Here is a 24,394-nt window from a genome sequence, read left to right as displayed (position 1 = left end):
ACATCAAAATGTGGATGAAGTACCTTTGACGTTTGACATGCCTCTAACTTGGACTGTTAACAAGACAGGTGCATCATCCATTATGGTGAAAACAACTGGCCACGAGAGAACGCATTTCCCGTGTGTTTTGAGCTGCACCGCATCCAGACAAAAGCTTCCACCAATGGTGATTTTTAAGCGGATGCCAACAAAGGCGCTCAGATGGCCTGCGGATCGCTGCGACCAGTCTTCCGAATCTCCAGGAAGAGGAAATATGAGGTTGACATGGTAAGCGTTATGGATAATATTTTACAGACCCTAATTAAGTTTGTCTGGGGCTGGCAAATTGTCATTGTTGTACACACATGTCCAAAATGTAATATGCAACCCAAAGACCTCACTTGAAAGAACCTCAGGCCAGTCTAGGTTCGGTCGAGTCCTCTCCCGGGGGAGTGGTCAGTCCTATCTTTCAGGCACGCATCAATATTTCATTGTCTTCAAGTTATGGAAGTGAAGCACAATTATGAAGCTGTTCTTCAGGATGGGGACCGTGTGGTCCGTGCGCTGCCTCTGACCTGCACCCGGTTTTGGGTTCTAGTCACACAAGAGACATTCCACAATGAAGCGCATCTTCACTGGCTAGACTGAGCGAGAGTTTGAGTGATCCTATACATATATTTGACTGTTTTTGTTAACAGGTGTCGTGACCTGGAGTCTGTACTCCCCTGAATTTAGGAACATTTTCAGAATCCCCTATGTCATCGCCACCTGTGTCTAATGTCGTAGTGATTATAAAGACACAAAAGGTTTTCGGGGACGGGGAAAGAGAGGAGAACTTTTCAGTTTTCAGTCGGGCGGCGACAGTCTGGGAGGATGCTGCACTACGGACTGTTTTTTGGTTTCTGGGGGGACTGATGAAGAAAAACGCATTTGCTTTAGATTCATTTTTTTGTGTGAATATCTGAAGTGACAAAAGCATGTAGATTCCATACCAGCTGCACAGTTATCATATAAAAAGGCTGTTTGTGTCGGAACAGTCCAAGTTACAATGACAGACTTCCTACAAAAGTCATTTCAAACCGGTAAATGTTTTCCTTCCCAACGTGGCCGCCACGTAGGCCCGTGGGGGTGGGGGGGGGGGGGCCGTACCCGAGAGGGGAAACGTGACCCAGAGTGGGCGTGGCCACGGGGAGAGGCTGCACGCTGCAGACGGGATGCACTCAGACTCTTGACGTTCTCTGTTCTCTACTGGAAATTCAAGTTCAGGGACACATCGCTGAGCAACTTAAGACTAGCAGCCCAGCACTTGCATTTGGGAGCGTCGCAGTATTTTTCTAGCCGCTATGTCGACGGCTGAGGTTTATGATTACATTGTCATCGGTGCTGGGGTGCAAGGGTCCTTTACTGCTTATCAGCTGGTTAAAAGGAAAAAGAAAACTCTACTCCTTGAGCAGGTATGTCCCATTTTGCAGAAAGTAGTGCTGTATTATTATTATCACCTTAAAGTTTGAAGCACACGTTTTGAACAGTACTATTAAGAATAAAGTTATTTATAATAAATATAAACTAATAAGCAGTCGCTCTTCGAATAAATCTATTAGTGTATATGCACTTTTGAAGCATTTTGTATATCCTTTTATGGCATAATAATGGAAATGTCATAATGAATCAGGTGCTGACCTTTTATGAATAACTTTATGACAAACAGACTTCAAAAATGTAATTGCGTATTCCGCTTTGTTATGACAATAGCGCCATTTTTGGACTGGCTTGCGGCAATGGAGTCACTTTCATTGCTGTGATCTGTGGAGTATGGGTGTCTCGCATCCAGCCAATCAACAGCTCACTTCCTTATCTTGCTTTGTAAACAATGATGTGCAAAGGTGAAGGAGTTTTTGGTGTGTCTGTTGTTTATTACCAAACAGTGACTTGATTACAACGTTGAGTCTGCTAAAACTAATGAGACAATCGCCATAACACGAAAGGAAGAAGGGATGAACATGATCATAATTGCAAGAACAGTCCAAAGGGTCAAAAACGAGAAGAGTCTTCACCGAGGGGGTGCGTCCGATCGGTCCCCGTGTCTCTCTCTCCGGGGGGCCGACGGACCCCCCTGGGTACGGCGACGTGGGTGGTGTCCTCTCGACTTGCTGGCACAGTGACTCCGGAAACCAGATGACCAACCTGCATGTGTGACAGAATTTAGTCACGGCCTGTAACATGACATTAAAGGTCAGAGGACAAATGACTCTAGAAGCCCTTTACAAACCACATCTGCCATTTCAAAGTGATTATATAGCAGATATACAGCAGTTAAATGGATAAATATGATCATCCAGCCCCTTCCGGTCTTCGGCTTAATCCGGCGCTGTGACGTCACACGAGCCAAACAGCCTGTTCATTCGCCGTTGTGTGCTGCTGTTCCCGTCCTTGTATATTTGTTGTCGTGTGATTTGGCGATTTCACGATGGTTTATTGTGTGGCATTTGGTTGCACAAATGGTTTTCTTTGGTTTTCCAAGTGAAAAAGGAAAACCAGTAGAGTAACCACACCCCGTGCTTCAGGTATGTTCGGGGAGTGCTCACTACGCGTAATAAAAACCTCATTTGTAGCTAAACTATAGTTTTCTGGAAGTGACGTGCGTTTGTTACATAACATATAAACAATGCAAATATGAATTTTAACTTACCCCATCACATCTTTGTCATCTGACATTTAACTCCCTGGATTGTCCTCTTTTTTCATACTCCATAGTCCCTTCAGTTGTTTGTATGCATAACTACTCCCATCATGTACCAGTAGCACTGCCTGGCTGACGAGCCCTGTCCTGTCCTGTCCTCTCCCGTCCTGTCCTATTTGTTAGTTTTGCATCTCTTCCTCACAGGGTGATTGATTGATTGTTTGATTGATTGGCACAACCTTTGCGGACTTGCAGGGTGAGAGAGTATTTGAAGCCCCCTTGTTGCACAGGAAAAACTATTCCAGCATAAAAAGCATACAGATTCACCATTCTGCATGACCTTGCAGCTGAAAATTAAAATTGTCATTTAATTTTATTTTTTGAGTCAAACAAAAGTAAATCTATATCAAAGTCGGTCTCAGTGTACAGTGGGTACGGAAAGTATTCAGACCCCCTTACATTTTTCAGTCTTTGTTATATTGCAACCATTTGCTAAAATCATTTAAGTATTTTTTTTCCCCACATTAATGTACACACAGCACCCCATATTGACAGAGATTTTTGCAGATTTAATAAAAAAGAAAAACTGAAATATAACACAGCCATAAGTATTCAGACCCTTTGCTCAGTATTTAGTAGAAGCAGCCTTTTGAGCTAATACCGCCATGAGTCTTTTTGAGAATGATGCAACAGGTTTTTCACACCTGGATTTGGGGATCCTCTGCCATTCCTCCTTGCAGATCCTATCCAGTTCTGTCGGGTTGGATGGTGAACGTTGGTGGGCAGCCATTTTCAGGTCTTTCCAGAGATGCTCAATTGGGTTTAAGTCGGGGCTCTGGCTGGGCCATTCAAAAACAGTCACGGAGTTGTTCTGAAGCCACTCCTTCGGTATTTTAGCTGTGTGCTTAGGGTCATTGTCTTGTTGGAAGGTGAACCTTCTGCCCAGTCTGAGGGTCTGAGCACTCTGGAGAAGGTTTTCGTCCAGGATATCACTGTACATGGCCGAATTCATCTTTTCATTGATTCCAACCAGTCTCCCTGTCCCTGCAGCTGAAAACCACCCCCACAGCATGATGCTGCCACCACCATGCTTCCCTGTTGGGACTGTATTGGCCAGGTGATGAGCAGTGCTTGGTTTTCTCCACCCTACCGCTTAGAATTAAGACCAAAATGTTCTACCTTGATCTCATCAGACCAGAGAATCTTATTTCTCACCATCTTGGAGTCCTTCAGGTGTTTTTTCTTTTTAGCAAACTCCATGTGGGCTTTCATGTCTCTTGCACTGAGGAGAGGCTTCTGTCGGGCCACTCTGCCATAAAGCCCCGACTGGTGGAGGGCTGCAGTGATGGTTGACTTTCTAGAACTATCTCCCATCTCCCGACTGCATCTCTGGAGCTCAGCCACAGTGATCTTTGGGTTCTTCTTTACCTGTCTCACCAAGGCTCTTCTCCCCCGGTTGCTCAGTTTGGCCGGACGGCCAGCTCTAGGAAGGGTTGTGGTCGTCCCAAACGTCTTCCATTTAAGGATTATGGAGGCCATTGTGCTCTTAGGAACCTTAAGTGCAGCAGAAATGTTTTTTGTAATCTTTGCCACAATTCTGTTTCTGAGCTCTTCAGGCAGTTCCTTTGACCTCATGTTTCTCATTTCCTCTGACATGCACTGTGAGCTGTAAGGTCTTTTATTCACAGGGGTGTGGCTTTCCTAACCAAGTCCAATCAGTATAATCAAACACAGCTGGACTCCAATGAAGGTGTAGAACCATCTCAAGGATGATCAGAAGAAGTGGACAGCACCCGAGTTAAATATAGGAGTGTCACAGCAAAGGTTCTGAATACGTATGGCTTTGTGATATTTCAGTTTTTCTTTTTTAATAAATCAGCAAAAATTTCAACAATTACGTTGTTTTCCTGTCAACGCGGGGTACTGTGTGTACATTAATGAGGAAAAAAATGAACTTAAATGATTTTAACAAATGGCTGCAATATAACAAAGAGTGAAAAATTTAAGGGTTCCGTACCCACTGTATGTTAATCAGTCAACCCTATAGTATACAATGTCACTGTTTTGCCCCACTCTTACCCATTTCTTTGCAGTTCAAGATTACTGTCAGACATATTGTTATTGTACCCTGTAATTCTTGACTTTCTTAATTTTGCAAAAGTAGGCCCTTTTAACATCGAGATAGGCATATTCAGAGTAGTTGGTATTGAGTCTTGCCAATTTGGTGGAGGCGTTGCATCAAAATGAACATTTCTAAATTCTAAAATGTCCTCTATGAAGATTTTCGCAGCTTTGCTAAAATGATTGAATGATTTAATAATCCGTGAAGGCTTGTTTCAACATTTGCCTTTTTCTTCTTGTGCTTTGGGAAAGAAGACGAAGACGAAAACAAAGACGAAAGTGTAGCAGACAACGAAGAAGAAGAAAATGAGAAAGACGAAGAAAACAAAAGAGCAAGAAAATGAGGAAGAAGAAGAGAAAACAGAAGAGGAAGACAAAGGAAGAAAATTTGACTGAACCCACAATGGAAATTCACAGCCAATGATAAGTGAGAGGCAAACAATGTTATTTACAGACAGCGTCAAGTTGAAAAATCGGCAACATTGTGGAGGATTTATTGAATATGTGTTTTAAATGAAGACTATTGCACAACTGGTATTTGAATTTCTTGTGTTCTTGTGTTTATTGGCTTCGTTCTGAGTTTTGTGTTTATTGGCTTCGTTCTTCGGCGCTTCCAGAAGTCAGTGAGACAGTTGCAATGATAAAGGCCATCTCCAGCTATTATGTCTCCAGCAATAACAATTCTCGATAGTTCTGGTGTATACTGTAGGTTAGTCGCCATTCGTCTGACGATCTGGACATCACACATCGTCATTCATTCATGAAACCGGCCATCAGACTTTCAACAAAAAAATACAATCGTTGTTTTTCACTGAATGCAAACTTTCTTGCACACCTTCACCAGATGGTTCTGCTTCTTCAAATTCTTTTTTCGTTGTTGTTGTTTTCTTGTACTTGTTCTAATTAGCATTTGCTGAACTTTACATAAGTTCTTTGCCAGTGAGCCTGGTTTACGTACCAAGTCGTAAACTGGGAAGCTTTCGTCAAAGGGAAGAGTCACAGAGGTAGCATGCACTGCCGCTTAAATTCTATATTCAGGATGTTTTTAAACGGCTGTGACTTGTCTTGACTCTCATCGACCTTCAAGGGCAAGTTCAACTTCTCTCTAGTTGTTTGTGAAAACAGGCTTCAATCCATTCTTTATCCACTAGAGGTGATATCCAAAAGATTTAAGGGACCATAGAAAATTTGAATTGTTAGATTCCTTTAATCCTGTGGATGACCCAATTAAAATAAGTATATTTTTCATTTGATTTCATGTTTGTTGTCAAAGAAAAGACCGCAACTAATAATTTGTCTGCAGTTGCCTTGATGAATTCAATTTGTCTGTTTCTTAGAAATTGCTGTGCTACCTTGGAACATATCAAAATCTGCAAGCATAAATCACTTAGACCAGGGGTGTCAAATTCATTTTTGTCGTTATGGGGCGTTATGGCTGCAATCCCATATGATTGCCTCATATTATTACATATACACAAATGAATGGATACTTACTTTTGAAATCAGAAGTTTGTTCAACTACAGTATGACTCCATTTTATTTTAAAAGGGGGGTTGGTAACAAAAAATGCTTGCAATATCTCAATATTTATAAAAGTGAAGCCAATTTGCCATTTTGGTATTTTAGCAAGAAACACAAAGTCGATGCACACTCTCGCGGGCCACATAAAATGAGGTGGCGGATCGAATCTGGCCCCCGGGCCACCAGTGTGACACCTGTGACTTAAAATATGGTACTTTTGTTCACTCTGTCCCCATCTCATCAAATGATGGGTCTTACAGTCCTTCCTCAAGGGCTTGCACCAAATGATATGTTGATGACGGTGAGCCTACCTGTTACTAACAGGTAGGCTCACCGTGCATGGACCACTCATATTTCATTCAAAGGACACTTGCTGACTTTTCTTGGGATGTGTGTTTCCCCCCCCATTAGTTTACTCTGCCGCACACCCGAGGGAGTTCCCATGGCCAAACCCGTATGATACGTAAGGCTTACGACCAAAACTTCTACACACACATGATGGACGAAGGCTATGAACTGTGGGCTCAGCTGGAGAGGGAGGCTGGTGTCAAACTGTTCAGGTAAGCAGGTCGGTGGATTATTGTGAGCGCTTTTGGCTGAACGACCACTTTTATTATACTCAAGGTTCTTTTGTATGCAGAGAGCAACTCATCTGCAGGAGCCTTAAATTCATTTTTTTAACTCCAACAAATTGTAGCCAACATAACTAAATGATACACATGAATAATACTTTGTTACCCCTTGACAATTCTTTTATCAATCTGCATTGCAACTTCCCTTACAGGCGAACAGGACTTCTGGTGATGGGACCAGAAAACAGTCGGAGCTACCTCGACTTTAAAAGCACCCTGGAGAAGAACAAGATTCCTATGGTGGTCCTGACCCCTGACAACTTCAATCAGCACATTCCTAATGTCATCCTGGCTGATGGAGATGGCGCTTTGGTGGACACCACTGCTGGAGTGTTATACGCAGATCGGGCACTCAAGGTTGCACAGGTACAGGATGACATCTAATTCAAGAGGCAGTTGTTGTGGAAGATCATATCGTGTTTTAAGCAATGACCGATTTTTTCTCACTGCTATTAATATAAGATTCACAATTGCTGTCTGGGTGCCATTGTTTAATAGCACAATGTTTTTGGTTTAATAGTTTGTGTTTCAGCAGAATTGGGGAAACCAACTTTAGATTTCCAAGAATTTCTCTTCAAGTCATAGAAAATGTAAATTGGTCTTTTCCATAGTAGTAAAAGAAAAAAAAAAAAAAACACAGTACAGTACTTTGTGTTTGTTCTATTACATCAGCTTCAGGAACAATATGTGACCCAGACATTTTCACAATAAATTAGGTAACATTTCGGAACAATTGAAATTCCAAATATTCAAAGACAACAGGAGATTGTCAACTGTCCATGCCCAATCAAGCCAAAACCTCTCTTTGGTTTTTTGGGGAAGCATTTTTGATCCACATAAAATTGGTCACCCCTTTGTTCAATAATTGTTGAATACCAAGGGTCCTCCGGTCAACAGCCGAAATGTGATGTTTGAAGTTTACTTTAGTTTGAAGTGCTAATGTGTAATGCTGGTAGACAATGTTGCACTTAGACTAGGTAATGTTCAGATCGTCTAGTTCTCATTTGGTCAAAATCAACATGAGGTAGTTTTCTGCAAATGCCTGACAATAGCAGGTGTGTATTATTTTGGTTTTGGTTATCAGGGGCAGTTTCACAAATTGGGTGGTGTCATTAAAGACCAAGAGAAGGTAACAGACATCAAGCCTGGCCTGACTGTGACTGTTTCAACCTCTGCTGGTGTTTATCAAGCCAAGGGTCTTGTGATCACCGCCGGCGCTTGGGCTAATGAATTGCTGGCCCACGTGAACCTACATCTTCCTCTAGAGGTAATGGTAATCTAATTTTCATGTGATTAACAAACTAAAAGCCACATGTAACTTCCAGATACAAGGTGAAACAGTAACTCTCATACTGCTTTGGCTCTGGTGGCATGGAAACATTCAGTGAATGCTCTTGGGCATAAAGCTTGCGTATGAACATTCCCTTGCAAACTACGTGATTTCTCAAGTTGGACGTGCGTAAATTTACGAACATCTCTTACCATGCATACATACAAAACCTTGTGGCAGAACAGTGAAACTACAAATAGAACGTACTAAGACGGTCACAGAGTTAAGCAATCTCAAACTGCACATCTTCCTTGTTTCCTCTAATTAATACAATTTCTCATTCAGTGATTTAGTAGACAATTTGAATGATTGGTGGAACAGGTTATGAAAAAGGCAGCTGTGTCAGAACAAATTCAAAAGAAAACTTTAAATGCATGTGTGCCATGGCTTATCTTGCACTACCGGAGGATTTGGAGAACCGTGCGTGACGCACTGAGCGCGTTTTCAAAGAACGTGCTGATCTGTTCATTAAGAGCAAAGAGTATGGCTTCTCCGCAGCACCGCTTCCCCCAAAATATATTGACAAACATTGTGGGTGGACAAACAATTGTCCTTGTGTTGTGTGGGCACCTAAAGTATGTATGTATGTATGTATGGGATTACATTCCAAATTCACAGCCTGATTTTAGAGAATTCATTGGTCATCATTGATGTCCACTGAGAAATTGCAACCCCTCACAGATATCTTTTCAAGATTGCGAAAACTATTTTCCACGCCGGCAAAATGACACACCGATTTTAGTCGTGTTTGTGTTACTCTAGGTGATGAGAATCAATGTGTGCTATTGGAAAGAGAAGGTACCTGATTCATACCATGTGAATAAACGCTTTCCCTGCTTCTTGCTGACTGAAGGAGAGGAAGCTAAAGACCATATTTATGGCCTCCCTTCCAACGAATACCCTGGCCTCATGAAGGTACTGTATGTCTCACCATGCAACAGTAACATACTGCAAGTACCAGACCTGGACAAAGTGCAGTCCGTGGGCCACATTCGGTCCATCCACAGTCTCTGACATAATCTCATAATCTTTATGAAGTCAAAGTAAAACATAAAATACAGGTACACCTAAAAAAATTTGAATATGGTAGAATAGTCCATTTACTTCAGTCCTCATATATTATGGAGATAAATTAAACACTTGGGAAAATACTTTTCAGAGGGCAAATTCCTGCCTAATTTATACATTAAAAATAAATTCCATTGTTTCTTGATTGATTGTGATTTAATATTGTACTTTTTAGAGATGGTGAATTTTGAGTTTTCGTTTTATGTAAGTACAATTACCAAAATTATACTACCTCAATTCCAATAAAGTTGGGACGTAGTGTTAAACATGAATAAAAACAGAATAGAATGATTTGCAAATCATGTTCCACCTATATTTAATCGAATACACTACAGAGACAAGATATTTAATGTTCAAACTGATCAACTTTGTTTTTAGCAAATAATCATTAACTTAGTTTTACGGCTGCAACACTTTCCAAAAAAGCTGGGACAGGGTCATGTTTACCACTGTGTTACATCACCTTTTCTTTTAAAAACATTCAATAAACGTTTGGGAACTGAGGACACTAATTGTTGAAGCTTTGGAGGTGGAATTCTTTCCCATTCTTGCCTGATGTACAGCTTCAGCTGTTCAACAGTCCGGGGTCTCCGTTGTCGTATTTTACGCTTCAAAATGCGCCACACATTTTCAATGGCAGACAGGTCTGGACTGCAGGCAGGCCAGTCTAGTACCCGCGCTCTTTTACTACGAAGCCACGCTGTTGTAACACATGCAGAATGTGGTTTGGCATTGTCTTGCTGCAATAAGCAGGGGCGTCCATGAAAAAGACATTGCTTGGATGGCAGCATATGTTTCTCCAAAACCTGGATGTACATTCCAGCATTAATGGTGCCTTCACAGATGTGTAAGTTACTCATGCCATTGGCACTAACACAGCCTCATACCATCACAGATGCTGGCTTTTGAACTTTGTGTCCATAACAGTCCAGGTGGTGCTTTTCCTCTTTGGCCCAGGGGACACGACGTCCACAATTTCCAAAAACAATTTGAAATGTGGACTCGTCGGACCACAGAACACTTTTCCCCTTTGCATCAGTCTATCTTAGATGAGCTCGGGCCCAGAGAAGCTGGCGGCGTTTCTGAGTGTTGTTGATAAATGGCTTTTGCTTTGCATAGTAGAGTTTCAAGTTGCACTTACGGATGTAGCGCCGAACTGTATTTAATGACATTGGTTTTCTGAAGTGTTCCTGAGCCCATGTGGTGATATCCTTTACACATTGATCAGAATCAGAATCATCTTTATTTGCCGAGTAAAAAAAACACACAAGGAATTTGTCTCCGGTAGTTGGAGTTGCTCGAGTACAACAACAGTCAGTCAATTGACAGAGAACACTTTTGAGACAAAGACATTGAGAAAAAACAGTCACTGAGCAATGAAGGGATGCTAGTTATCTGGTAATGCCGGTACAATTTTTTTTTTTTTTTTTTTTTGACAATTGTGCAAAAAGATTTCTCTAGCACTTAGAGCAGTTTGAATGACTCTCACTGGAGCGCGTCGCAGCTGAGTGTGAAGCGGCTGGGATGAGAATCAGCACCTCCAAATCTGAGACCATGGTCCTCAGTCGGAAAAGGGTGGCGTGCCATCTCCAGGTCGGGGATGAGATCCTGCCCCGAGTGGAGGAGTTCAAGTATCTTGGGATCTTGTTCACGAGTGAGGGAAGAATGGAACGGGAGATCGACAGGCGGATCGGTGCAGCGTCTGCAGTGATGCAGACTTTGTATCGATCCGTTGTGGTAAAGAAGGAGCTCAGCCGAAAGGCGAAGCTCTCGATTTACCGGTCGATCTACTTTCCTACCCTCACCTATGGTCACGAGCTGTGGGTCGTAGACCGAAAGAACAGGATCCCGGATACAAAGCAGCCGAAATGAGTTTCCTCTGCAGGGTGTCCGACATCTGATTCGGATGCCTCCAGGATGCCTCCCTGGTGAGGTATTCCGGGCACGTCCCACCGGGAGGAGACTCCGTGGACGACCCAGGACACGCTGGAGAGACTACATCCTTCGGCTGGCCCGGGAACGCCTCGGGATCCCCCCGGAAGAGCTGGATGAAGTGGCTGGGGAGAGGGAAGTCTTGGCGTCCCTGTTAAAGCTACTGCCCCCGCGACCCGACCTCGGATCAGCGGTAGAAAATGGATGGATGGATGTTTTTTGTTTGTTTCATTGTTATAGTAGTGAGAAAAAAATGGTTCAGAGAATAGGGGTTCGTGTTTCAGTGAATGAGAACTACTGTATTATGCAACGTAATCAAATTGCTGTCTTTTATTGTAAAAACAAAAACGAAGAAAATCAAAGGTGGTTCATGGGTCAACATTATTGTTCTTTATAGCCACTGCTTTTCAATAATCCAAACCATAATTATAGGAGTCATATAATTACCTGTTATTATGTGGGTACAGATTTGCTACCATTACGGCAGTGAGACTGATCCGGACCAAAGAGACAAGAAGACAGACTGTGCTGATATTGACATCCTCCGGCGCTACATTGCCCGTTATTTGCCAGGTGTGATCCCTGAGCCCGCTGTGGTCGAGAGCTGCATGTATACGGTCAGTAGCAATATTTTATAAATGCTTTGTGTCAGAGAAATTCAATTAGGTCAGAAACTTTTACAAAACACTCAGGTATTGTCTCATAAAGGCGATAGAAAAAAAGTCTACACACCCCTGATCATTTGATTTTTCTCGTAGTAAGTAGGTCAAAATAAACAACTGAGATAATGTGGTTGAGCAGCTGAGCACTGTTCAAATGGGGGATGTGGATGCATTCAGAATTAACCAACCACATTTAAACTCATAAATGGGAGTCTGCCACAATTTAAAAGGCTCGCGACCCGTGTGAGGAGAAGCGGCTCAGAAAATGGATGGATAGATTATCTTCGTCTCAATTTTGTATCTCATAATGCCAGGTTTGCATTTGAACAGGTGTGTGTAGACTTTTTAGACCCATGGTATATAAATGGTTAAGTGTCAATGCTAGTTTTTCCACCATATTTATTTTTTTCTTCCCCCCAATGTAAGTTTTTTAAACTTCAAAATGCATTGGAATTATATTTATTGTCTCTGCCATCTATATACTGATAGTAGTAAAATTGTCCATTGCTTCAGGTTTGTCTTTCTGTTCAGGCATGCAAATATGCATAAATACGCTATGCGGTTTGCTTTTGACCTTCACTGCTTGTCATACTCACTCCTCAGAGCTTCGGATTTTTAAATACATAGTGGGTCCGGAAAGTATTCAGACCCCCTTCAATTTTTCACTCTTTGTTATAGTGCACCCATTTCCTAAAATCATTTTTAAGTTCATTTTCCCCCTCATTAATCTACCCAGTGCACCCCATATTTGAAATTTTTGCAGATTTATTAAAAAAAGAAAAACTGAAATATCACACAGCCGTAAGTATTCAGACCCTTTGCTGTGACACTCGTATATTGAAGTCGGGTGCTGTCCATTTCTTCTGATCATCCTTGACATGGTTCTCCACCTTCATTGGAGTCCAGCTGTGTTTGATTATACTGATTGGCCTTGATTAGGAAAGGCACACACCTGTCTATAGAAGACCTTACAGCTCACAGTGCATGTCAGAGCAAATGAGAATCATGAGGTCAAAGCATGGCTGGGCCAGAGGTTTACCTTCCAACAAGACAATGACCCAAAGCACACAGCTAAAATAACGAAGGAGTGGCCTCAGAACAACTCGGTGACTGTTCTAGAATGGTTTAGCCAGAGCCCTGACTTAAACCCAATTGAGCATCTCCGGAGAGACCTGAGACCTGAAAAGAGACCTCCCAACGTTCACCATCCAACCTGACAGAACTGGAGAGGATCTGCAAGGAGGAATGGCAGAGGTGTGAAAAACTTGTTGTATCATTCCCAAAAAGACTCATGGCTGTATTAGCTCAAAAGGGTGCTGTTACTAAATGCTGAGCAAAGGGTCTGAATGCTTATGGCTGCGTGATATTTCAGGTTTTCTTTTAAATCTGCAAACATTTCAACAATTCAGTTTTTTTCTGTCAATATGCGGTGATGTGTGTCCATTAATGAGGGGGGGGGGGGGGGGGGATAACTGAAATGAATTTAGCAAATGCAATATAACAAAGAGTGAAAAACTTAAGGGGGTATGAATACTTTCCGTACCCACTGTGTATCTTGAGGACCCCAGAATAACATTAACATTTGGTACTCTGTAGTCAGAATCAGAAACACACTAGGTATTTGTCTCCGGTAGTTGGAGCCACTTTAGTTCAACAACAAGTGACAGTGAATACGTTTGAGACATAAAAACACAGTCACTGAGCAATAAGCGTTTCCCAGTAATGTGGTGATGCCGAAACATTTTTTTTTTCTTTGACAATTGTGCAAATGTTGCCGAGTCCTCTAGCAATTTAGAGCAGTTTGAAATGACAAATGGAACAATAGTCTGGTGTATTGACCATTGTGTAAATGGCGCAGAGGCTTCAAGGAAATATGCAAAATTGGCAGCATGTTAACAGTGGAATTGTAAGTGAACTGTTTAAGAAGTTAATGGCAAGAGGGAAGAAGCTGTTGGAATGTCTGCAAGTTCTAGTTTGCATTGTTTGATAGCGCCTACCTAAGGGAAGGATCTAGAAGAGGTGGTGACCAGGATGTGGAGGGTCCAAGAGAATTTAGCATGTTCTTGTCTTCGTTCTGGCAGTGTGCAAGTCTTCAAGGGTAGATAGAGGGTACCAACATTTTTTTCAGCAGTTTTGATTGTCGGTTGCAGTCAAAGTTTGTCCTTTTTTGTGGCAGCACCAAACGAGACTGTGATGGTTGAACACAGGACTAATTCGATGACTGCTGTATAGAACTGCCTCAACAGCTCCTGTGGCAGGCTGTGGTTCCTCAGAAGCCGCAGGAAGTACATCCTCTGCTGGGCCTTCTTGAGGATGGAGTTGATGTTGGTCTCGCACTTCAGGTCCTGAGAGACTATTTCCCAGGAACTTGAAGGTCACGACAGTTGACACAAGGCAGCTGGACAGCGTGAGGGGCAGTTGTGGCGAAGGATGCCTCCTGAAGTCCACGATCATCTCTACAGTCAGGTTGTGTCGGCCGCACCATAGCTCCAGCTGCTCCGCTTCCTGTTGATACGCAGACTCATCACTGTCTTTGATGACGCCGAGGTGGTGTCGTCTGCAAACCTCAGGGGTTTGACACCCGGGTGTGTTGAGGTGCAGTTGTTCGTGTAGAGAGAGAAGAGCAGCGGAGAGAGGACGCGGTGAGGTGTGCTGTAGGTGTGCCCGACGAATTTAAGGTGTACGTGGGACTGCATCAGGGATCAACCCTGAGCCCCTTCCTTTTTGCAGTGGTGATGGAAAGACTAACAGATGAGGTTAGACTGGAATCCTCGTGGACCATGATGTTTGCAGATGACATTGTGATCTGCAGTGAAAGCAGGGAGCAGCTGGAGGAACAGTTAGAAATATGGAGGGATGCACTGGAAAGAAGAGGAATGAAGATTAGCCGAAGTAAAACAGAATATATGATCCACATGAGAGGGGTGGTGGAGGAAGAGTGAGGCTACAATGCTGAGTGTGGTCAGGAAGTGAAGAAACGAGTCCAAGCAGGTTGGAACGGGTGGAGGAAGGTGTCAGGTGTGTTATGTGACAGAAGAGTCTCTGCTAGGATGAAGGGCAAAGTTTATAAAACAGTGGTGAGGCCAGCCATGATGTATGGATTAGGGACAGTGGCACTGAAGAGACAACAGGAAGCAGAGTTGGAGGTGGCGGAAATGAAGATGTTGAGGTTCGCTCTCGGAGTGACCGGGTTGGATAAAATTAGAAATGAGCTCATCCGAGGGACAGCCAAGGTTCGATGTTTTGGAGACAAAGTTAGAGAGAGCAGACTTCGATGGTTTGGACACGTCCAGAGGAGAAATAGTGAGTATATTGGTAGAAGGATGATGAGGATGGAGCTGCCAGGCAAGAGAGCGAGAGGAAGACCAAAGAGAAGGTTGATGGATGTCGTGAGGGAAGACATGAAGGCAGTTGGTGTTCGAGAGGAGGATGCAGGAGATAGGCTTACATGGAAAAGGATGACGCACTGTGGCGACCCCTAACGGGACAAGCCAAAAGGAAAAGAAGAAGAAGAAGTTTCCGTGTATTCATCCAGGTTGCCAGTTGAAGTTCCAAAGACACTCCAGTCTGTGCAGTCTCAGCAGCTTTGAAGTTCTGTCTTTGCTTCATTGGTACACTTCTTCACTGTTTTCACCGTAGGCTTCGCACATCTAAGTTTTGGCTGCATGTTGGTATTAAGTGTGTTGGTATTAAGTGAATTAAGCAGTGGTCAGACGAGCTCAAAGCAGCATGGGGGATTGCACGCTTTCCGTTACTTAGCATAGTATCGCAGTGGTCTTGGATGTTATTTTCCGTGGTAGGACAGTCGATGTGCTGCTCGTATTTAGGGAGTTCGTGGTTGAGTTTAGCTTTCTTAAAGTCCCCAAGAATAATGAGGAGTGAATCTGGGTGCCTTTTTAAGCGTTAGCAGTGCAGCATTCATGTTAGCCTGAGGAGGAATGTAAACCCCCGTGAGTATGAAAGATGCAAACTTAACGTGGCGAATAGAATGACTTACAGTTCAAAAACAGCGACTCCAAGTCTAGGCTGCAGTGTGAGCTGAGCTCCGTGAGGTCGGTACACCATTTTTCATTGATATGGAAGCATGTCCCATTTTGTTGGGTAGGGAGCATAGATTCGCGAGGTGAATCGACGGGAGCGGCATTCGGAATCCTCTCTTACGGCGCTTGACCTGGATTCCGGCTCGTTTCACCCTACGACGCCTTCGCCTCCATGCTCCGTACGTAAGAAAAACCAAAATCACAAAAGCATAGACAATACTTGAGAGCACATAACCAAGGCGACCACACGGTTTGGTGCCATCTTGGAGGTATTAGTATTCAATCATTTCCAAACAAAATTTTATTGTTCTTTGTTTTGTTTCCAAAGTCATGGCCGAGTTGTTAGCACGTCTGCCTCACTGTTATGAGTTTCGGGGTTTGAATCTGGCCTTCCTGTGCTTGTGTGGGTTTTCCCTGGGGACAAGCTCCAGCTCACGCGTTACCCTAATGAGGACAAGCGCGATGGATGGATGTTTCTGATGCTTGATGAAATTCAGCCCAATGGCTGAATTTGCACATGCATGTGTGTTTGGTTTCCACAGGCAGCAATATCTGGGAGCAGAAAAAATAAACTGCATGGGATTGTGATTGGACAATCACACACTCTCTTTTATTTTGCACACCTAGACATTGCTTTCACACTTTGGAATGTAAAAATATCGTCGTTATTAATGTCTTGTAATATGAATGTTCTTAATCCTGTGGGGACCTCCTCTGTTCTGGAACATGAACTGTCTTGGCCCTCCATTCGAGAAAGCCTTCGTTGCTCTGAATGCCACAGAAATGTTCCTTAAAAACTCGTAGTTATTGTACTTTGAATATCTTTGAAAATATTATTCAAGAAAATAATACTCATTATCAGTCTTTGCACAATATCTACTAAGCAAACTCATAATTTAGTTTGACATTATTTACGTGACAAAACACCCCAGGGCATGAAACTCGTTTGCATTTGATGTTTTTTCCTACAAAGCTCTCCTACAAAACTGGGGACACTGTTTATAATGTTTACAATACAATTTTCTTGTGCTTAAAAAAAAACAACTATAAAGGATAGTGTGTGGAGTGTGTATGTTCTCCCCATGCGTGGGTTTTGTCCGGGAACTCCAGTTTCCTCCCACATCTCAAAAACACGCACGGGAGGTTCATTGAAAACTCTCGCTTGCCCGTAGGTGTGTTGACAACAAATATAATTTTCAAAACTACTACCCAAGCTATGTTTCATGAAAGTGTCTATTAAGGTACATCTTTTATCTGGAACCCCAGTATTTTGTTTTCCTTTGTTTGAAAGTAGACTTACAAACTAATAAAGAATACAAGAATATTAGTCATCATAATGACCTTTCGTGCGAAGTGCTATGCGTGATCCTTTCAGGTTTTTTTGGTTTGTTTCTTTTTCTGGGACATCCAGCTGATTACGGGTGAGATGGACAACATACAGAGGCTGAAGTGAGTGTTTAAAATGTCATAATTGTTCTCACTAAATATATTTCCAAAGGTGCCATTTATATGAAAATTGCACCAGATGTTGGGAACAACACAAGTAATCCATACATACAAAGAAAGTACAACAAATAAGAGGAGAAATTAAGTTGTGTAATAATGTGAAATTACACAGATAAATAGTATTGAACATGCCAACTGGTATTTACTTAATACTTAGTACAAAAGCCTTAATTTGCAATGACAGCTTCAAGACACTTCCTGTATGGAGAAACTAGTCGCATCCATTGCGAGTGATTTTGGCCCATTCCTCTTCACAAACAGGCTTCAAATCTTGAAGGTCCCGTGGGCTTCTTTTGTGGCCCTTGAGTTTCAGTTCTTTCCATAGATTTTTGATTAGATTCAAGTCAGGTGATTGGCTGGGCCATTCTAGCAGCTTTATTTTTTTTTTCTTTGAAAGCAATTGAGTGTTTCCTTGGCAGTGTGGTTTGGATCACTATACTGATGAAATATCCACCCTCGTTTCATTTTCATCGTCCTTGAAGATGGCAGCAGATTTTTGTTAAGAATGTTGGTGCATTTGCCCATTCATCCTTCCCACAATAATGTGAAGTTTACCAGTGTCATTTGTTGGTAAAGCAGCCCCAGCTCATCATGTTCCCACCGCCGAACTTCACTGCTGGTGTGGTGTTTTTAGGGTGATTTGCAGTGCCATTTCTCCTCCAAACGTGGTGTGCATTATGACATCCAAACAGTTTAATTGGGCTCTCAGGCTATATTCTCCCAGTATTAAACTGGTTTAGCCAACTGTTGTTCAGCAAACTTTAAACTAGCGTTGACATGCTTTTTGTCCCAGCAATGGGGTTTTGCGTGTTGAGCGTGCATACAGGCCATGGCAGCGAAGTGCATTACTCGCCGTTTTCCTTGTGACAACAGTATCTGCTAATTCCAGGTCTTTTGGAAGCTCTCCACGGGTGGTCCTTGGCTCTTGGACAACTCTTCTGATTATTCTTTGCACGACTCTGTCAGAAATCTTGCGAGGAGGACCTGAGCGAGGCAAATTTATGGTGGTATAATTGGCTTTCCATTTTATGGTTTATGGCCCCAACCGTGCTCACTGGAACAGTTAGAAGCTTAGATAAGCGCCTGTAACCAATGCCATCGTTATGTTTTGCAACAATTACTTTGTGATGGTCTTGTTACAGCTCTTTGCTCTTCCCCATCATGAGACGTGTCTTGACTCACACCTTGGCCATGAGACCCTTTTCTAGGCCATCAATTAGGACTGAACCAGCTGATATTCATTTGCACTGACAAGACGCTGGTTTTCTGTTTGATTCTTGATAGATTTTAGGTGTCGTCTTTGGCTTTCCATGCCTTTTTGCACCTCCCTATCTTCATGTGTTCAATACTTTTTCCTTGTGTCATTTCACATTATTACAAATAACGTAATTTGAAAACTTATTTGTTCTACTTTCTTTTTATGTATGGATTACTTGGGTTGTTCCCAACATCTGGTGAAAAATTCCTGTCAATAGTACCTTGGGAAATATATTTAGTGAGAAAAACGGCGACGTGTTAAATACTTATTTGAGGCACTGTATCTGTCAGACTTGAAGAAGTAGTAGTTCCGACCCCATCTTGCTGCAGGAGTGTTAAATCTGAGGATTATAAATAACATCAGAATGCAGGAGTTAAACGATAAAAAAATGCAGTATAATATTGCAAGTGCGTACCCAGGCCCTTAGTCAACACACTATTTTATTTTCTGTAAGCATTTGTAATTTTAAGATAAATACACAAATGTGGTGGTACTATCATGGAACATTTTTTTTTTTTTTAGATCCCTTAAATTCAATACACTTGAATTTAAAAATGAAAGTTCTCATGGTTGAAAGTAATCTCTCCGAATATGCATACAGTGTTTTGACTACTGCAGTTTACTTCCAGGGAAGTGCTTTTGTAACAACGATGCAGATGAAACTAAAGTCAATATTGGCTTTAAATTCGGATCAAATATTTAGTTAACAGAGATCAAAAGCTGCCATCAAGATCGGATGGGTAAAGATGTATTCAATATTAAATGAATATTTACTTTATTGTTCAATGTCAAGTGGTTTGAATTCAATCTTAGTGAGGTCTAATAATGTGTGTCTAAATTAGACACACATTAGTTAGTGAGGTCTAATAATGAGGTCTAAATATGAAGGAATATCCAACAGGCAAGGACCACCAGCAGAGAGTTGACGGTTTGGACAAGTGTTGCAAACAGCAAAAACACACACAACAGGTAGAGCACCTGAGGGTCTGCCTGACACACTGGCGCCATCTTGCCACGACATCTCACTGTCTTGCCATCACTGTCCCAATCCAGAACTGAAATCCTGGTCCACTTATTTGTCACATCCCATATCGATTATAGCAACGCCCTGCACTCTGGTCTCCCTTCGAAACTCCTCAACAGGCTCCAAATCATCCAGAACTCAGCCAGCCGGCTCATCACACACACCAAATCGTCAGACCACATTGTCCAAGTTCTCATTCAACTTCACTGGCTCACCTGTGGAATGGCGCATCCTTGATTTAAAAATTAAAAAAAAAAAAAAAAATCCATCTCACCGGCAAAGCTCTTCACAACTCAGCCCCCCCATCTACCTCAGCGACCTGCTGCCGACTTACATTCCCTCCCGGACCCTCCGCTCAACCTCTGCTGGTCTCCTCGCCACTCCCACCCTTTGCCTCAGTACCATCGGTGCCTGAGCCTTCAGTTGCTCGGGATCCAGAGTCTGGAACTCTCTCTCCCCACACATAATGCAGACAGACACCCTGACAACATTTAAAACCCAAATAAAAATTCATCTGTTCAAATGCGCATTCTCACTCGAACTTCTTTTACTGCTCTTCTGTTCTACCTTTCCTATTGTTTTATTGCTGCTTTTGTTTTATCGAAGTCTTATTGATGTTTGACTTGGATTTTAACCCATAAATAGTACATAGCGTTTGGCAATGTGGTAAAATAAGAAAAGATGAATATTCTGGTGTTTGAATTGCTTGAATTAGGTGAGAAATGTAGAAGTTATGGAATCTCAATGTTTAATGCTTAAAATCAATCAATCTCTACAATATCCTCTCTGCAATGGTTTCTTCTTGATATCTCCAACATTTCATATTTTATTTTCCCAGCTAACACCTGACCGTCATTTTGTGGTGGACCGCCACCCTGCATATGGCAATATCGTAATTGGCACAGGATTCTCAGGTAAAACACGGCACAGCAGAACATGAAAAATATTGTGTTATGTTCACTTGGATTTCATTTGCAATCAATCTCAGTGTTGCTAAGTAAAAACTTGGGCCAAAAATATGGAAGAAAATTAAGTCAAGATAAGTCCAGCATCAGCTCTGTATCAACTTCTTCTTTTCCTTTCGGCTTTGTCCCTTAAGGGGTCGCCACAGCGCGTCATCCTTTTCCATGTAAGCCTATCTCCTGCATCCTCCTCTCCAACACCAACTGCCCTCATGTCTTCCCTCACGACATCCATCGACCTCCTCTTTGGTCTTCCTCTCGCTCTCTTGCCCGGCAGCTCCGTCCTCATCATCCTTCTACCAATATGCTCACTATTTCCCCTCCGGACGTGTCCAAACCATCGAAGTCTGCTCTCTCTAACTTTGTCTCCAAAACATCGAACCTTGGCTGTCCCTCTGATGAGCTCATTTCTAATTTTATCCAACCTGAGATAGGCCGAAAGTGAAAGAAGAAGAAGAAGACGACTCTGGTTTCCTCCCACATCCCCAAAACATGCAATGTAGGTTAATTGAAGACTCTAAATTGCCCGTAGGTGTGAATGTGAGTGCGAATGGTTGTTTGTTGATATGCAATTGGCTGGCGACCAGTTCAGGGCTTTCGCCCAAAGTTAGATGGGATACGCTTCCTTCCCAACGGAGTTTCCCCAGACCCCCAAATTGTAGCTCGGAGCGCTGGCAGGATGCGGGGCGTCCTCGTCACCTCGTGGTGCGAGGTGGGGCTTCCTGGCTGAGCCAGTCTTCGGCAAGTTGGTTGAACGAGTGCTCAAACAAAGGGGGGCTCCGCCCTTTATTCCCAGCCAAAAAGGGTTGGTGTGTGTGCCGCCCCCGCCCCCCCAACCACATCTGCAAAAAGCAGAGATGCAATAATGACGTCACCAAACCGGACCCCCTCTACGTCTCGGCTGCACCTATGGCTCCTTCCCTGCCATAGAGGGGACATGACACATCCCTAGAGCCAGCTTCTGTAGCCGGGGATCGAATCGCCATGGTCCCTGCCTTCCGCCACCACCCAGCTCAGGTTGCACCTGACCCCTATAGCTACACCCCATGGGTGCAGGCCCGGCCACCAGGCGCTCGCCTTTGATCCCCACCTCTAGGCTTGGCCCCAGTGACCCGCATCCGGGCAAGGGAAAATGTTTTCCTGTATTTTTGGACATCCTAGGGGTTTTTGGAGCAGTGTCTGGTCCCTCACCTAGGACCTGTTTGCCATGGGTTACCCTACCCAGGGACATAAAGCCCCAGACAACTTAGCTCCTAGGTCCATTGGGACACACAAACCCCTCCACTACGATAAGGTGATGGCTCAAGGAGGGGTCAGTAGTGTACTGAATATTAATTTATTCTGACACCAATTAATAACGACATGAAACTGCCACTCACGTGAGACAAATGGAAAAGCGCTCCGCAGCTGAGATGGAATGCCTGTAGTTTAGTAGTTTGTAGGGAAATACTGGGACCGATTCGAGCCAACAGGTGGTCAAACTGGGCATTGCTCGGCCTCATGTAGCAGTGGAACACACACACAGCTCCCGGAGAAGGCGGTGAAATTCACCATGCTCCGTGCATCTCTGGATGGTATTGTAGTCCCAAGCCCAATGGCGTTTGGCATTCCGATGACGTTTGGACAGAGTACAGAGCCACAATACAAGTCAAATCGTCGTCCATTGCTGCTCATGTTTGGCAGGAGGAAATATTGTCCTCAGCTCCCGGAGGAGAAGACCCTCCTCTTCCGCGTTTGTGGTGCGAATGAAGCGAATGTGCATTATTTTTCCCGTGATCAAACTCAAGCGAAGGAGGCGAGGCGAAGCAAACGTTCGCGTTCGGTGTGAACGCAGCATTAACCCATCCAATACAAGGGGTTTCCTTCTCTACTTAAACGACGTAACTAAAATATTATACCGTAATGCAATGTAGAACTGCACCACTGTTGTGTCAAAACTTAATTTGATGGTCTTTTAGGTAGAATGTTTAATATAGCATCTTCTGTGGATCACATTTGATTGCACAGCATTAGCGAAGACTCTGCGATATGTACTGATCTATTTTGCTAATTTCCAGTGAATTTTCTTCCCCAGGTCATGGCTTCAAGTTTGGGCCAGTCATTGGCAAGCTGCTGTGTGAGCTTAGCCTGGGAGAAGTGCCATCCTATGACCTTTCACCTTTCCAAATCAGCCGCTTCCAGACCATGAAATCATCTTTATAGACGTGCTCTCAAGTTTCATTTGTGGTGTTGATAACGATGACGGTTTTTCTTATCATTATTTATAAGGCACTTTTCATTTGAAGAATGTCAAATTGATACCGCGTAAAGAAAATCATAAAACAAGTCCTCTGGCCTAAATATTGTTTGAAAATACAAGTTCTGATATCAATGTGTAGATTTTCAAGAAAATTGAACTTGAAATTCTAGCTACAAATCCGATAAAGATTGAGCGAAGAGTATTTTTGGAGCACTTTCAAGTAAACACAGACATGCTACATGTATTGAAGAAGACAAAAGACTTACAAATAAAAAAAAAAAGTCAAATCAATATGAGACACCAGTTAAGGTGAAGAGAGGTGGAAATAATGGCTTGATTAAGCGAACAGAACCACACCATCTGACTCACCCAGATGTGCCCATCGGACCCTCACAACACATTTGGATCTGCCGAGCCTGATCGACTTCCACCCACACCGTCGTAGCCAACTCACCCCAAGGCAATCATGCCATTCCAGGTCTCACTGTAACTGCACATATGATTATTCAAGTCCCCTAGCAGAATGAGGGCGTCTCCGATGGGAGTGCTTTGAAGCAGGTATCAAGCGTGACATGACCGTGGAAATGTGCGGTGCCTCGCGCCAACTGCATGGCTGGCGTACGCACGTTTCTGCAGCTTTTGGTGCTTTGGCGACACTTGGAGGTGATGCTGGGAAACTGTTCTCATAAATCTGCACATCAGACACACATGAACAATTAGCACTGATGAAAAATTCATGCCTGACAGCATTTGATTTCAACAATGTCAAAAATGCAAGTGTTTGGAATTCACTTGTTCACCAGTGTATTTAATGAATCACTGATATTTGTGAGGACGCCTATTAATTGATCAAGGTGATCATTTATGCTGCCGATTGCCCTCACAATCGCTTCGTGACTCCAGCACAAGCACGGAAAAAAAAAAGTCCTTTGAATTTACTTCATTTGAACATGTACATCGGTTGCACATGATTAAAATGTGCTTAAATGACAATATATAGTGTATAATAGTGTCTCTTCTCCTAAAAAAAAACATGTTTTTTTTTCAGTGTGCTTCCACTCCTGTGTATTAAAATAATAAATTGAGTAATCAAAAAGGAGTCAAAGTTTTCGATATCCTCTTTGATATGCTGATGTGCTTCTACAACCCCAATTCCAATGAAGTTGGGACACTGTGTTAAACATAAATAAAAACGGAATGATTTGCAAAACCATGTTCAACCTATATTTAATTGAATACACTACAAAGACAAGATATTTAATGTTCAAACTGACATTGTTTTGAGAAAATGATCATTAACTTTTATGGCTGCAACAGGTTCCAAAAAAGCTGGAACAGGGTGCAAAAAAGACTGAGAAAGTTGAGGAACGCTCATCAAGCACCTGTTTGGAACATCCCACAGGTGAACAGGCTCATTGGGAACAGGTGGGGGCCATGATC

The 24,394-nt window shown here is 42.8% G+C and overlaps 1 protein-coding gene across 1 annotated transcript; it reads left to right on the top strand.

Moving 5' to 3' along the window:
* Window positions 1–1,241: 1,241 nt before the first annotated feature.
* On the top strand, window positions 1,242–23,979 carry pipox (pipecolic acid oxidase). The gene is made up of 8 exons (XM_061682124.1): window positions 1,242–1,433; window positions 6,713–6,861; window positions 7,086–7,299; window positions 8,018–8,200; window positions 9,026–9,178; window positions 11,731–11,880; window positions 20,592–20,667; window positions 22,790–23,979. The coding sequence occupies exons 1-8, from the start codon at window positions 1,323–1,325 to the stop codon at window positions 22,915–22,917; spliced, it is 1,164 nt and encodes a 387-aa protein (XP_061538108.1). The 5' UTR covers window positions 1,242–1,322; the 3' UTR covers window positions 22,918–23,979.
* Window positions 23,980–24,394: the final 415 nt, after the last annotated feature.

Source organism: Phycodurus eques, chromosome 7 (genome assembly GCF_024500275.1).
Source record: "Phycodurus eques isolate BA_2022a chromosome 7, UOR_Pequ_1.1, whole genome shotgun sequence".
NCBI classification, from domain to species: Eukaryota; Metazoa; Chordata; class Actinopteri; order Syngnathiformes; family Syngnathidae; genus Phycodurus; species Phycodurus eques.
This window is presented reverse-complemented; position numbering and strand designations above follow the sequence as displayed.